Source organism: Phaseolus vulgaris, chromosome 7 (assembly GCF_051622355.1).
Source record: "Phaseolus vulgaris cultivar YP4 chromosome 7, ASM5162235v1, whole genome shotgun sequence".
NCBI classification, from domain to species: domain Eukaryota; kingdom Viridiplantae; phylum Streptophyta; class Magnoliopsida; order Fabales; family Fabaceae; genus Phaseolus; species Phaseolus vulgaris.
Window position 1 is genome coordinate 3146359 of NC_143504.1, and position 14884 is coordinate 3161242.

At 32.2% G+C, this 14884-nt stretch overlaps 2 protein-coding genes across 3 annotated transcripts; one reads left to right on the forward strand and one right to left on the reverse strand.

Moving 5' to 3' along the window:
* The first annotated feature begins 548 nt into the window (after positions 1–548).
* PSS1 (phosphatidyl serine synthase family protein) lies at positions 549–7100 on the forward strand. 2 transcript variants are annotated; one of them, XM_068634491.2, is made up of 14 exons: positions 549–1130; positions 1445–1620; positions 2604–2796; positions 2928–2993; positions 3092–3151; positions 3894–3984; positions 4234–4288; positions 4446–4525; positions 4636–4752; positions 4919–5003; positions 5648–5739; positions 6042–6295; positions 6412–6500; positions 6607–7100. In XM_068634491.2, exons 3-14 carry the CDS (start codon positions 2636–2638, stop codon positions 6735–6737), a joined length of 1281 nt encoding a protein of 426 aa, XP_068490592.1. In that variant the 5' UTR covers positions 549–1130; positions 1445–1620; positions 2604–2635; the 3' UTR covers positions 6738–7100. The 2 variants fall into 2 exon arrangements, with proteins under 2 accessions (XP_068490592.1, XP_068490591.1); XM_068634490.2 differs by lacking the exon at positions 1445–1620 and having other exon boundaries at positions 570–1130.
* A 627-nt stretch (positions 7101–7727) lies between these two features.
* Positions 7728–10371, reverse strand: LOC137829539 (palmitoyl-acyl carrier protein thioesterase, chloroplastic). Its single transcript, XM_068636360.1, has 6 exons — positions 9720–10371; positions 9481–9614; positions 9021–9134; positions 8748–8916; positions 8393–8461; positions 7728–8287 (listed from the first exon to the last, which is right to left on the reverse strand). Exons 1-6 carry the CDS (start codon positions 10083–10085, stop codon positions 7952–7954), a joined length of 1188 nt encoding a protein of 395 aa, XP_068492461.1. The 5' UTR covers positions 10086–10371; the 3' UTR covers positions 7728–7951.
* Positions 10372–14884: the final 4513 nt, after the last annotated feature.

Consider the following 14884-nt stretch of genomic DNA (forward strand, 5'->3'; position numbering starts at 1 on the left):
GGCTTTACCCCACATTGTATTTTTGTGTTTGTAGAGCACACTTGCATACATACTTGAAAATGCATCACATTTTTTTAGTATAAAACCAGAATCAATTGGATTAATTATGCATATTATTTAGTGAGTGAACTTAATCATTATATATTTTTATAATTTTTAAAAAATTATTGTATTTATAATTAGTGTGCAATAAAATAAAAAATAAAAAATTAATAATTGTTCGTGTGTATGTAGGTGACAAAGTGAGGTTAGAATTACGTGTGTTTTTTTCTTCTCACACATAAAATAACCGATTAAATGCACAAATTCTCTTCCTTTTACCTCTTGTACCAGAACACATACCAACTTTTTCTCTTTTCTCCAATTACTCCCAACTAGAATTTCACAACCATTAAGAGACATCTCCTTTATCTTATAAACAATATAAATAATAATAAATCATAGTTTTTTATATACCTATTTTGAATTTAATATAATGGTCCTTGTACTTTGAGAGAGAAAGGTGTGTGATGTAAGGTTTTGTTAGCTTGTAATTAATTATAGAGAATAGTTGATTTTATGATGTGTTTGTAGGGTGAGAGAGAGAGGAAGAAAAGGGAAATAAGGGAAAGAGAGAGGGGCAAAGAAGGAAGAGGAAAAAAAGAAAAGAACTTTTGGTCCATGATTCATGATCATCGTCATCGTGCGTATCTAAAACATCTTGAAATCTATCTTTGACCGTCGTACTCTCTTTCTCTGTGTGTGTTTTTAATTTTCTCTCATCATCACCCTTCGCCTTTTCGCCGCTGTTGCAGACTCTGCTCAAAACACAGCCACCACACACGAACTCACTTTCACTCACTCCTTCTTCACCCACCACACCCAACAGAGAGAAAACAATACAATATCTCCATTTTGCCCCTCTTTTTCCCAAACGCATCTCTATAAATATTATAATTTCGCCATTCATTAGCATAGCAGCGGAAAGAGAAACAGCTCTCACACTTATCTTCTTCTTCCTCTGATTCCATTCATCATTCATTACTCTGATCCCACGGCTGCGATCTTCTCGTTTCTCCAATCGTACGGCCAGGGGTCCTTTGTCTGCCCAACTCACACCTTCTCTCAGCTTTCTCTCTCTCTCTCTCTGCGTAAGTCTCCTTCTCTCTCTCTATGCAACAACGCAACAAAGACTTTATTATAACCTGCTTTTTCGCCCTCTGTATGTATAACCTCTTTTTCGTTACGAATCATATCATATCCGCATAATATCTATCATCACTCGCACGCACACACGCACATACTCACACGCGCACTCCGCTATGCATTCTTTCTCGATTGTGCTTCGAATCTACTACCTCTCCTGACATTCACTGTACCGTTTTTCCGTCTTTTCTCTTTTTATTCCTCCCTTTTCCGTTTTCGCTTCCTTCAATTCTTCCATTTTTTATTTTTTTTTCAAAAGTTGCTTTTTTCCGCCCAACCACACTTCGCCCTTCTTCCACTGGATTCCGGGTTCGATTGCTGTTGCTTTCGCTGTTACATGCATTGAAATGAAACCGGGTTGAATTACGCGTTGCCGTAATGGGTTTTGCTTCTTCTGCCAGATTTAGATCCATTGTGCTCATGTAACCGCCTTTGGTAATTTGCCTTTATTCAGAAATTGAATGCTTTTCCAAAGCTTATGACGCAATGCGTTTGAAATTAATGAGTGTTTTCTATTTTTTTTTTTTTTTGGAATAGTAATAGTATGCTTTGGGCTGCAACGGTTTGTGTAGTTCGGCTCTCGATGGGGATCCGTTAATTACTCAGTTTGATTCTTTGTGATGCGTATGCATGTGGTGTCATATATGTGTTAAGATGCTGATGGGTAGTACTGTGTTCAAGATATTGGCGAGTTCTGTTATATACTGTAGAATTTGTGATGGACTGTTGGGCTGTCAATCAATGATTTTTCTCAGACACAAAAAAAAAGCACATTGAATTCTGTACCAGATACTACTTTGGGTTACAAATTTGGGGCTTCTTGTAAATTCTGTGGATTTGCATGAGCTAGTTTAGTTTGGCCTTTAATTTTGAACCCTAAGATGGTTTTGTTATACATAAGTTACTTTTGTTTTACTTATTGGTTATGTACTTAGTACTCCAACGATAACTGATATTAACCTGCGGTCCATTGCAATACCGATATTCTAGCTTTTAGAAAAGACTTCTGGTTGCATGTTTTCATGGAGCTGTCTTGCTTAATCCTCTTACAGTTTGTGATTATTATGCATGTGTGCAATTTTTACTCAGATACGATGATATGTGGACACTTTTTTTTATCTCATCTTTATTTTCTTAATATATGTATATTTATATATATGGTTGTATAAATATATCATGTCACTGAAATTCAATTACACACGGGTATTTAACACTAATCTTGTTAATGCTCCATGTGTTCTTGGATTGTGAATAATGAAATGTTTGGTTAGCTTTTTATATATGGTACTGTCTTTCATTGTTTCCATCTTCTGGACTTTTAACGAATTAAGCGGATGGCTTTATATATGCGTATAGAACACGGAGGCTATTTGTCATAGCATCTGTAAATGATCTTATTTCTTTGATTTTGATTGTAGGTAGAGAGTATAGCTTCTGTGGAACACGGAATATGGAGTCCAACGGTCATGCAAGATTAAAGAGAAATGATGTTATTAAAGAAAATGGTAATTCTCATTTGTCAAATGTAGATGATGAACATGATCCATGGACGGCATGGGCATACAAGCCTCGCACCATCTCATTGTTACTTATTGGTGCTTGCTTTCTCATGTGAGTGTCTAGCTGGATAAATTAATGTTAACGAGTGGTGTATTTTTATCTACTTGTAAATTTTGTTCTTCAATAAGATCAAATTTCTTCCCCCTACTTATTTTTTTTTATACCACTGTTGTATATGCCAGTTGGGCAAGTGGAGCACTTGATCCAGAAAGAGATGCATCTGGTGATCTTGTTACTTCTGTTAAAAGGTTTGGTAATTTTAATTTAATTACTTCTCATTTCGCTGTGCTTATCATTTTGCTGAGTAATACATATGCTAAATGCCCACACAACTGTTTCTCTGTAGGGGTGTATGGGCAATGATTGCTGTTTTTCTTGCTTATTGTCTGCTGCAAGCTCCTTCTACGTGAGTAATCAGAATGAATTTATTTTGTTTAGTTTGGTATTTTATTTTACATTTATTATATTAAATTTAATTGTGATTTTAGATTTAGATCCCAAAGGAGTAAGAAGATGTTCCTTATTTTCTGTGACTTCTTACATGATTGGATTATTTTCTTGCCTATATCTGGAAGGGGACTGAATTGAGTTTCTAAACTTTTAGTTTCATGTTTGAGAGATGGTGTTTGAATAATTTAATTCCAGGCTTCATCAGTTAATTTATTTCACATTTAAAGTCAAGAGTGAGTTTATGTTAAGAGAATAAGGCAACCGCTTCATACTCACACACCACTGTTTTAGAACATTATTAATGGACCAAGTTATTTGAGATAATGAAGATATCATTCATGATTGAATTGAATGGTTGCTGTTACTTTACTTGCTGGGTAGAAAAGTTAGTAGAAGGTGCTTCTTTTCAAGGTTGGGTTAGAGAGAGTGTGGATGGGATATGGAACTGTTTGAAGATAACTGGGAATCCAAAGTGTTTATTTTTTTTACGGGCGTTCTTTCTATACAAATTTTAATATAATTCCGCTTAAAATGGTTTTGCTTATGAGTATGTAAGAATATTAACATAGACGATAATATAAATATGAGTTTGTCACAGCCTCTTGATAGTGTATGACGGTGGAAGAGTAATGATATTAGTAGATTTTTAGATCAGCTGAAGTTGTTACCTGAATAAATATTTTCCCATTTTCTTTCAGGGTTCTTATTCGGCCACATCCTGCAATTTGGCGCTTGGTTCATGGGATGGCTGTTGTTTATCTTGTTGCCCTCACATTTTTACTTTTTCAGGTTGGTTTCCATGTCTCGATTTGAAAATTCTTGTTGTGTAAAGTTTAAGCAATTTTGTCAAGCTTAGATTTACAACTTTGAAAAAAAAAAATTTTGCACTTGATTCTTGCTTACTTTTCTTTCATCTGTTAGCTTCCTCTAACTTCATTTGTGTCTTCTGAGGCATAGTAATATTTGTCATTTGTTGCTCTGTTTCCAGCAAGTGAATGAAAGTGGACTAACATGTACTCTCAATTTTTGTCCCTACAGAAGCGTGATGATGCTCGACAGTTTATGAAATTTCTTCATCCTGATCTTGGTCTTGGTAAGTCAATCCGATTCTTTTTTTAGCTTTGAAATGGTTGGAATTAATTCATTATGTATGTGTTGTATTTGAGATTTTAAAACATTTTCGGTTAGTCATGTATCAGCCTGTTTCCTTCAGTTTAAAAATTTGTAATTGCTGTGTGTGATCTTGGCAGAACTTCCAGAAAGATCTTATGGCGCCGACTGCCGTATATATCTGCCTGAAAACCCTGCAAGCAGGTTTAAGAATGTTTATGTATGATTCCTTTCACAACCTTTGATTTTGTATATCCTCTCTTAAAGTTACTTTATACCTCTATCACATTTGGATCTAACACGGGGCTTATATTATGTTTCATTTCCCAGGAGACACTTTTTGATGAGTTTGTTCTAGCTCATGTTATTGGGTGGTGGGGGAAAGCAATATTGATTCGTAATCAGCCTCTTCTTTGGGTGTTATCGATTGGTTTTGAGTTGGTGGAGGTAAGGCCTGATACTTATCCGATTAATACACTCTTTTTTGATATTTTGAGATAGGTCTGGTTGGGGGTTTGTGCCTCCATGAAGCTTTGACCTTTTTATTGCGTTGGTATAAGTTATAACTATACTATCGAATTGCTTACGAAGTATTCTGTGCTGGCATTTTCAGTATACTTTTCGTCACATGTTGCCAAATTTCAACGAGTGCTGGTGGGACAGTATTATTCTTGACATATTGATCTGCAATTGGTTCGGTAAGAGTTTTGGATCCATTTTTTGTTTCCTTTTGGCAAGTTTCAAAGATTGCATGTGGTTTATTAGTTGAAGAATGAACTTATTTATTGTACCACCATAATTACAGATTGAATCTATACACATTCATTTTGTCAACAAAATAAAAAAAATATTGATTTTAAAACATGACCAGACCCTTAAATGTTGAAAAACTATAGGATTCTAACATCTAGTGAATGCATCTTTACTGTTTCTAGCTTAAATATATATGAAAATGTCTTTGTCTAGTTGTTTAAACTATCTTGGATAGGAACTGTTAAATATTGCGGGTTGACTACGATTTCACATTGCTTCAATGGAATTCATTTTCAAATTCCTTTAGATCTTCATTCTACAATGAAGCTTCAAGGAATTAATTGTATTGACATTTTTTAACTCTGTCCGTGAAGATATTCAAGCCTATATACAAGTTTAGTTGTTTTATTTCCAAACAGTTTGCTCATCCCAGAAAACTCAGTACATCATTTGAATTTTAGTGGTTCTTTAAGTATCATAATTCATGATTCTGGTGGTATTGAGTAAACTCTTGCATCGAATTAGTGGTTTTTTGGATTTGAAATTGTTTCAGCCGATTGTAACATCTGTTGGATTAATTAATCTGCAGGAATTTGGGCAGGAATGCATACTGTTAGATACTTTGATGGGAAAACATACAAATGGGTCGGTCTAAGCCAGCAGCCTAATATAATAGGAAAAGTATGTTTCTCTGTCATCAGTTATTTCATTAAGCTTGAGTGTTTGATTCCTATTGAAATTGAAATCACTAAACTTGGAATGCCTTTTTCTTTGGCTACTGGAGCAATAGCCAATTGCCTAATGCTCTGACAGATGATTTTACTAAAATTGTCCTTCTTTAATCTCGTAATAATAATCTAGTACAGTCACTTCATCTCACCATCTGAGACAATGTTAGTTAATTATTAGTAATTTATTATGATTGCTAAGGAGACTAAATGTATGTGACTTGATTGGTCTATGTTACTTGATATTGGCATTAGGTGAAACGAACATTGGGTCAATTCACACCGGCTCAGTGGGACAAAGACGAGTGGCATCCACTGCTTGGTCCTTGGCGTTTCATTCAAGTGCTTAGTCTTTGCATTGTATTTTTGACAGTAGAGCTCAACACATTCTTTTTGAAATTTTGTCTCTGGATACCTCCTCGAAATTCAGTTGTCATATATAGGTTGATTTTGTGGTGGCTACTTGCAATTCCAACAATTCGTGAGTACAATTCATACCTTCAAGACAGGTACATTCCTATGTTTTCTATTTATATATTGTCAATTGAATGTTGGTGAATGGCATTGGCAACATCTTAACGAGTTCTTGACATTTTATGTCCATATAATATTGTGATTTTTACAGAAAGCCAGTGAAGAAGGTTGGAGCATATTGTTGGCTCTCTCTTGCCATTTGCATTGTGGAACTTCTGATTTGCATTAAGTTTGGACACGGTACGTAGGTCTCTTACATATAAATCCTTGTGTTGTGTGACATATTTAGAGGTTAGTATTGATTATTGTTTAATTCACTGATTACGTACATGGTGTGTTTCCACAGGCTTGTATCCCAAAGCAATGCCTATATGGCTGGTAATATTCTGGTCGAGTGTTGGAGTGGCAATTGTTACATTTTTGCTTTTGTGGTCTTGGCAAATCCATCGCAGTCTAGGGAACAAGAAGAGGCGATAATTTTACTACTATTGCAGTTGCAATGCATTATTCTTTGATTGATTCCTTCCTCATTTTTATGGATACCAAATCCATAGCCATACACACATGGTGTAAATACTATCATCAACCTCATAATTAAATTGTAAATGAATATTAATTCTCCTAGCTTAGTGTAGTGGATCACAGTTTCTTTGGGCGGCAAATATTAGTTCCAGCAGCTGGTAGAGAGGTGCACCTGTTATTTATGAGGCTTGTTTTTTGAATAGGTTTCCACCATTGCTAAATTGGCCAATTTCTTCCATTCCATCGGAATTAATCATTCTGAAACGTGTGTACCCAGTTATTTTAATGAAATTTTGAGTGAAGAATGTTTTTGCTTCAGCAATTGTCTAAATTTATCATAATTTTGTTGGAGATTTACAAATACCATTATTCGGAATATTATCAGGCAACCATTTTCAGATTTAATATTTTATTGTATGATATAAAAATAACTTACAAAACTTAACATTTTGCTTACTAATATTTTTACTTGATCTTTTATTCTTTTTGCATGCATGCATGTATATAATTTAAAACTATTTTCACCAAAAAGGAGACAATAAAATCATTTTACTTTAATCGTGCAGAGATTAAAAAAAATCGCCGGTATAAAGAATAGTGCTTGAATAGTTACGTAATAATGCATGCACCGAAGCATGTTGGTGTTTACGTAATAATGACAGATTTAGTAGCCCATTGCTCGTCACTTTGTATAACATCAAAGTTGTTGGAAAGAAAAAACAACAACATTAACACTCGACTAAAACGTGTTTATAATAATGAGGGGTTATTCCTCATTATTTCATGTTTACTTTTTGAACTCCCTCCTAATGTTCCTTTTACAATATGGAGATGCCTTTCGTTATTTTAGTGAGATAAACTTTTACTTCTATTTGTTGGAAACCATTTTTTATTTTAGTTTAAATCATAATATAGCTTATGAACACCTATCATATATAGCTACAATTTACTACAACTAACTAATCACATTTTATACTGATTTCATAAATCAAATCAGATCACAACTTACACTTCATTAGAATTGTTACATGTATTTTGTTTTCTCCAAACACTTCCTGGTTGTCTTTTTCCCATCATATCAGTTTTCGTTTAGACCAAGAATTTCTTGGTGAGTACACAAGAGTATATGCCAACATTTGTCCCTTACGAGTCCACATATCTTACCAAGTCTAAGTGGAAAATGGCATTGTAACAATCTTCCTCTTCCATCTTGTCCTTCCTCGGACAATTTCATTGTTTTGTTTCTCTCCTTTGATTTGTAGAAGGTGTGTATACCTTAATGGCCTCTGCTCAAGGTAAGTCAGCACTCCACTACCATTTATAATATCTGATGATAACCCATTCAGAAGATTTGTGCAGTAATCTGGTTCTACCACACCATAAAGTTTTTCATCCTCTTCAGGTTCACACAATGATTGAACTATATCTGAGCTTCCACACTCCCTTCTGTACTCTAGTGTGATACTAGATAATTGGTGCCGCTCCTGAATTTGGTCTGGGATGGTCTGCAGAAGCAATCAACAATAGAAATTAACTATGATATTCACAATGCTCTATAAGGACTAGTTAATGAGCATTGACTTTTGAGTCCATAAACCTTTGCAATTTACCTCTAGCATCCATCTTACATACTTCACATTATTAACATGTTGGTTCATATCCAAATCACTTCTCTTGGGCTGAAAAGTGAAGAGGTGCACAAAGTCAATAATTGTGTACATTCTTTGTGCTGTGGCAGAGCCAGCAGTAATTTAACTGTAATGCAGTAGAGTAAAGAGTAAATAGTATATGTACTGACAGAGCAAAGATTTTTTATGCTATTATCCAATTACAAATTGTTAAATATGGTAAATTTGTTGATTTCTAAAGGGACTACTTTAAAAATTATTTAATGATTTCTGATTGATTGACATATTTTAACATTGACAGTACCTATTAAGCTCAAATGAAACATGCAATATATACCTTCAAATCTGAATTCATGTATTTTGCCTCTTTATCCAATTTGACTATCTTTTCTTGAGCATCTTCCTCTATTGCTTGCTTCTCTATAAACCAAGGTGCAACTTCTGCTCTCACCTCTTCTGGCATTTTGGAAAGGCGTCTTGTTTTACGGTTCATCATCACCCACGTGCTGTTTATGGCTTATCTCAATCAGCACACAGGGTATAAAACGTGGAAAGTTTGAAAATTGTTAGAAACATTGTGCAAGACATGAACATAGTGCATAGTACATACCTTGTTGCACGACCAAAAATGTGGCCTGTGGCTTGGCTCCTTATCAGCCAGTCCCGCCGCATTCCATTCTTGCCTGATGCTCCAACCCATGTGTCAATTTCAACTACCTCTCCCCTGAATCATGTCAAATTCATCTCTTGTTATTATGGTTTTCTCAATCAACTAAATTTTCATTTCATTAAAATTGGTACAAGTCTTCAGCAAATATGCTGAGCTTATGGCCAGTCACAAAGTAACTCCTATTGAAGAGCTAGAGATATTTGTAGCTTTCTCTGCTGTCAAATCAGTACAAGACAAGAGTTGTTGAATATGGAGAAGATTCCAAGAAAACCTTCAACAAGTAGTACAACAACTTTTACAAGACTTGTCTCAAGCGAGTTGAAAATTCTCAGATTTGATTAGTATATTCCAACAACAGAAAAATTATTTGAAGGGAACTAATGGTGGAAAGGGACTTTACCAGATGGGATAGTAATCAATCAGAACTTGCATTCTTGAGACAACCCAAATGAGATCGTTCCTCACCATTCCATGTGTCGCCCCAAACCCATCACCGAGCAGCCCAGACATCCAAACATGGTTTAATGCTGTTTCCTGCACGCAAGATTGCATTTTGCAACAAAACAATGAAGCCCTAATGCTTTTTGTGCAGTGAAAACTCTGTTTATATGACAACAACATGTGTATTTAACTAATCACCTGAAGAAGATTGAAGATGCTCTCAAGCGTGGCAGTTTTATCAGCTCCAACTTCATAGGACCTAATGACAACGGTCTGTCTATAACCAACTCCACCTTCAGTGATGAGCCCTTGGCGATGAGGATCAACCAATTGCTTCTTTGTTGGGATGTTTTGGCGCAGACCATTTTCATCAACTGTAACAGCTTGACCCAGAGTGGTGGAAGTAGTTCCAGCTATTTGGCTGAGTGTCTCAACTTTAATTGGCGACCTAAAACTCCCATTAGTTCTGATCTGCTTAACTTGGTCATGGTTTTCTCTGATGGAACAAGACCTCACAAAGTAGGTAGAGGTTGGATATGAGAAAGTGGTAGCCATTGTTCTCATTGTGTTCCTGACAAAGTGGAACAGCACCTTAGAAGGAGAGAGGTTGGAAGAGGAAAATGAGTACTAAAACTTTTTTATAGTTTAACTTTAGACGGTGTTAACAAAGCAGGGCTTGGAACTCTGAGAGACAAATAAGTGAACCTTGTGAATCAGCTGACTTATCAAAGAGATTTTGGTGTTTGCTGCGGAACTAACTTTTAGTAGTCCCATCTCAGAAGGGAAACCTCCTAGTTCTGATCGATTAGGTAGTAGACAAAACCATGTTTAGTTTGTGTCAGACAATTTTGTGAGTTTATGAAAAAAGCAATGCAGTTAATAGCTACTATTTCATAATGTCAATCTGAACATGTTATATAAAACAATGAAAAACCCAACATACAAAATATTTAACTATTTATCAGTAAGAAGATTAACAGAAAGTATCATTGGAGGATTTAAAATTATATCTGTCACGATTTAACTATTTATAAACATTTTGTTCTTCATTATTACTGGGTCTAGGACTTTAAGAATTGGTGAGTTATAGATATAGTGCTTAGTATTATTATTGTATTACATAGGTAGTAAAAGAACGCCCCCCTCTAGAAATTGACATCAGCCATAAGAGAATGAATTCAGAGTCTCTTTTGTTGAAAAGCACACTGTTGTTAGTGTATGCTACTAGCATTGTATGTATGTTAGCAAGAAGCAAAGAGAAATAAATGTTACTTCCTAGGAGAAAAGTTAAGGGAAGTTTTGAAGTGAAAAATTATGAATTCTTTAGAATGTTGCGTGGAAGAAACCGAGGTTTCTTGGACTCACTATGTCTTCTATTGGTGGTTAGGAATAGTGAAGATTATGACAAGAAGTAGGAGAAAATGAAGCCAACTCAGAATTTGCTGAGGCTTTGCAGTGATGCCAAGTTAGTAGGTTCATTCATTATTGTTTTACACTTTCAGCAATAAATGCATTACTGTTGCTTTGCATAAGGTGGAGGCTCAAGGAAATAATTCCAATTCAGTTTAATGAAATTGCATGCTTCAAATTTTTTTCGGCACAAACCAATAAAAATGACATTATATATCAGATCTCATAAATGGAGGCTAAATATTGGACAACAATAATAATATTGCAGCACAGTAGAGCAAGGTAGGCCAACAAATTATTCTACTTGAAGTTGTAATTTTAATAATGTTTTCTTCACTTTAACTGTTTGAAAGGGTACTTCACAAATCAAAATCAAGAATAATGGAAATTTTAAATGGTGTGTAATTATGATAGATTAGATTAGACTTTAATTTTGACAAAAGAAAGGATATGTGCGCAGACAAAGCAGTGGCAACAAGTTTTTTTAAATCAAAAATATTTTTTTCTACATTATTATTTTTCAAATGTTTTTGAATTACATCAACGAAATAAAAGAATAAAACATTTAGTAATTTTGTAATATATAGGTATACCTTAATTTTATAAATTAGTTTAATAAAATTGAATTAGACTTAAATTCATTTCGAATATTTAAGATTCTACATCGATTTCATAAGTAAATTATATTTTATATTATACAAATAAAATACAAACTTAATTTTATAGAGTTGAAATAAATTTAAAATCTATTTATTAATATTAAATGTAGAAAATATATTAGGTAAAATCTAATCCAAATCAATGTAATAAATGTAAAAAAATATATTAGGTAAATTTCAATCCAAATCATGAGGGATGCTTACCAAGAAAGTGTGCAATATGTTTAGAAACTAAACCTTCTACCATCTGCGACATATTTGAGAATGTAAACATGATTTGAAATTAAAACTAATACTTTTGATAGTTTTGCTTTTCAATTGGGATCATAATATTGTTTAAATTTAACATTATATTATTACTCTTAAGTATTGTTTATCAATAATCAATAATATAATTTCAAAACAATTTCAACAAATCAAGCTGAAATAAAATTCTTCCAGTATCATAAATTCAATGTTTTTATGTATGATTAGGAGGTATTCCTATCGAATCGACCCATTTTTAGGATAAATAATAATTCTAATAGCAACTTCATATCTAAACTATGAATTGATTGTAACAACTTAGTTAAGATATTTAATTATCAAAACTACGTTGCTAACAGTTTTGAAATTCAATTGTTATTTTTTTTATATTTCATACACTTCTATGAAAAATTCAATTAATATTTTCTATTTAAAATTATTAAGCAAAATATATATTTTTCTCCTTAATTATTTAATATTTAAATTTTTATTTTAACATTGAATGTCTTTAATCAAAATAAAATATAACGAGACATCTGTAAATGATCGTTAAAATAAACTTTCATAAATTCAATTATTTTAATGATTTTTTACAATTAAATTTTTTAAATACTATTATTTTATATATTTATTATAAAATATTTTTTCTTAATTTTTTAAATTATTTTTTAGTATATGTTATGTATACTTATTACTTTATTACTTTATGTGTACATGGGAAATTTTACTAACTGAGTTCTAAAAGTTAAATTATTTAAATTAGGTAAGGGATGATCATGAATTGAGTCGATTTGTGATATATGCATATTTGCAATAATAAGATGAAGGGTGCTGTATCATATTTGAATGCATGTTAAGTTTGGAAACATATTTAGAAATAAGTTTGAAAACTTAGAAGAAAAAAAAAAGAGATTGGTTTGATTAGCATATTTGTAGTACTAGTGAGATTGAATGGTGAACTATTATATTTTACAATAAAAGAAGTTGGAGAAGTTCAAATTATTAGTGATTACGTGTCGATCAGGCTTTATATAAAAGTTATTTAATACATTTTCAACTTGTTCTATTTGGAAGTGGAATCAGTTTTGAGAAAACTGTATAGAATTGTAAATTTGGCATAATTTATCTTAACAGATGAAACTTTGCTTAAGGAATTTTATCCGAAGACTCAACCTCTCTCGCAAACTAAATCTACTCAACAAATTTTAACCTAAGAGCATTTAAAAAATTGTACAACCAGCTCAACCAATCTTTTTTGCGTTGAGCAAAAGCACCTTATTTAAAATGTATATATTTAATTATAAAATTTTAAATTTATTATAAATGATTATGCATGTTTTAATTATGAATAATATTCTATATGATGTATGTATGATCGTTGATTCAAACTATTAAGTACAAAACCTATTATCAAAAAATATATTCTTACTTCAATGATAGTTTAAATATTATCTATAAATTATCATGTGGAGAGGGACAGACATCCACAATTTGTTGAAATGAATTTACCTTGACACGTGCTTGACACATGGAACTTAAATTTGTAGATCTAAAGTGGTTAGAGTCAGTTAGATAGTAAATTTTTTTATAGTGTATTTCTACTTTTGGGAGATTTGGTTTTATAAAGCGTACTATGAAATTATTCACAATCAATATTTTATATTTTACTTTCTTTTTGAGTTAATTGTGTGAAACAATTTACGATCACGTGATCTTAAATTCAGTAGAAATAATGAGGAAAAATCATTTAAGTTTTTTGATTTGAAACTTTTAATAAAAAATTATTTAGTCTTTAAGACGTACATAAAAGTGAAAACAACAATTAAAGTTTTTTTTCTACTTTTTAACAAAATAAAAATAAGAAAACTTAATAATTACAAATCTTAATTTATTTTTTCCGCTGTTAAATTATCCTGTCCAAAAATATATTTTAAATTGTACTATTAAATTATTTTCCTTTCAAATTGTAAAATTTAAAAATACAATTTAAATTATATAATCTAAAATTATATCTTTCACTTCTAAATTATGTAATTAGAAACATAAAATAAGAAACATTTTCTTATCCATATTAATTAATCCAAAATTAACTTTTTCTTGTCACCTCTCAATAAAGTTTATTTTCTCTGCGATTGCGTCGGTCTGGTGTGGAGTGCGGATTATTGAAAGCATTTGGTGCCATCTACCATAAATGTATCAAAATAAAAACAGCACAAGAATTTGCAGTTTTCCCAAATACATAATTAATTCTTTTTGCTCATTTCAGCACAACTCAGTTTTTTTCTAACAAATTTGCGGGGTATAAGAATTTTTGAAGTGCAATGAAATATCATTTTCATATTTGCTAATTAGCACAAAAGACAAAATGAGTATTTCAAAATAAATTGAGAACGGTGAAACAAATAAAAGTGCAGAAAGTAATTGCCGAGAATCTAAAGCCCAACTTGTACACCTCCCCGGAATTATTCATAAACAGTGGAAAAAATAAACCTAAAGTTGGTGTCTCTAAAGCCGAACTTGTATGCATTAATAATACTTTCAAATTTAATAAATGTTGAGACATTATTAAATAATAGTGTAAAACTTGTTTACAAATTAAAGTAATGATTAAAGAAATCTTAATATACTTCAAACATATTCTTTAATGTATTTGACATTTACAAAATTGTCATTAACACTCATTTAAAGAGCTGTTAATTCAATCTTACAGAATGAGGTGTCAATACAAGAATAGATGATAATATGTAACAACTTTAAAATACACATGTGAATGTATGTAGAAGCAAGTGTATTGTCGAGGACGTCATGGATTGGAATCCAATCTAATTCCAAATAAATGGATTGAATATAAAATCCATATTCATTTTAAATAGTTCAAATATATTTAAAAATTTTAATTTTTTTTAAAGTAGATTAAATCTAGACACTTAGTTAATTAGATTAAATTTTCTTTGTCAATTACATTAAATTTATTTTGATATGGACACAATCTAACTTGGCTCGAATTGGCCTAAGCTGACTCAACTGGACGCGGAACAACTCAGCTCT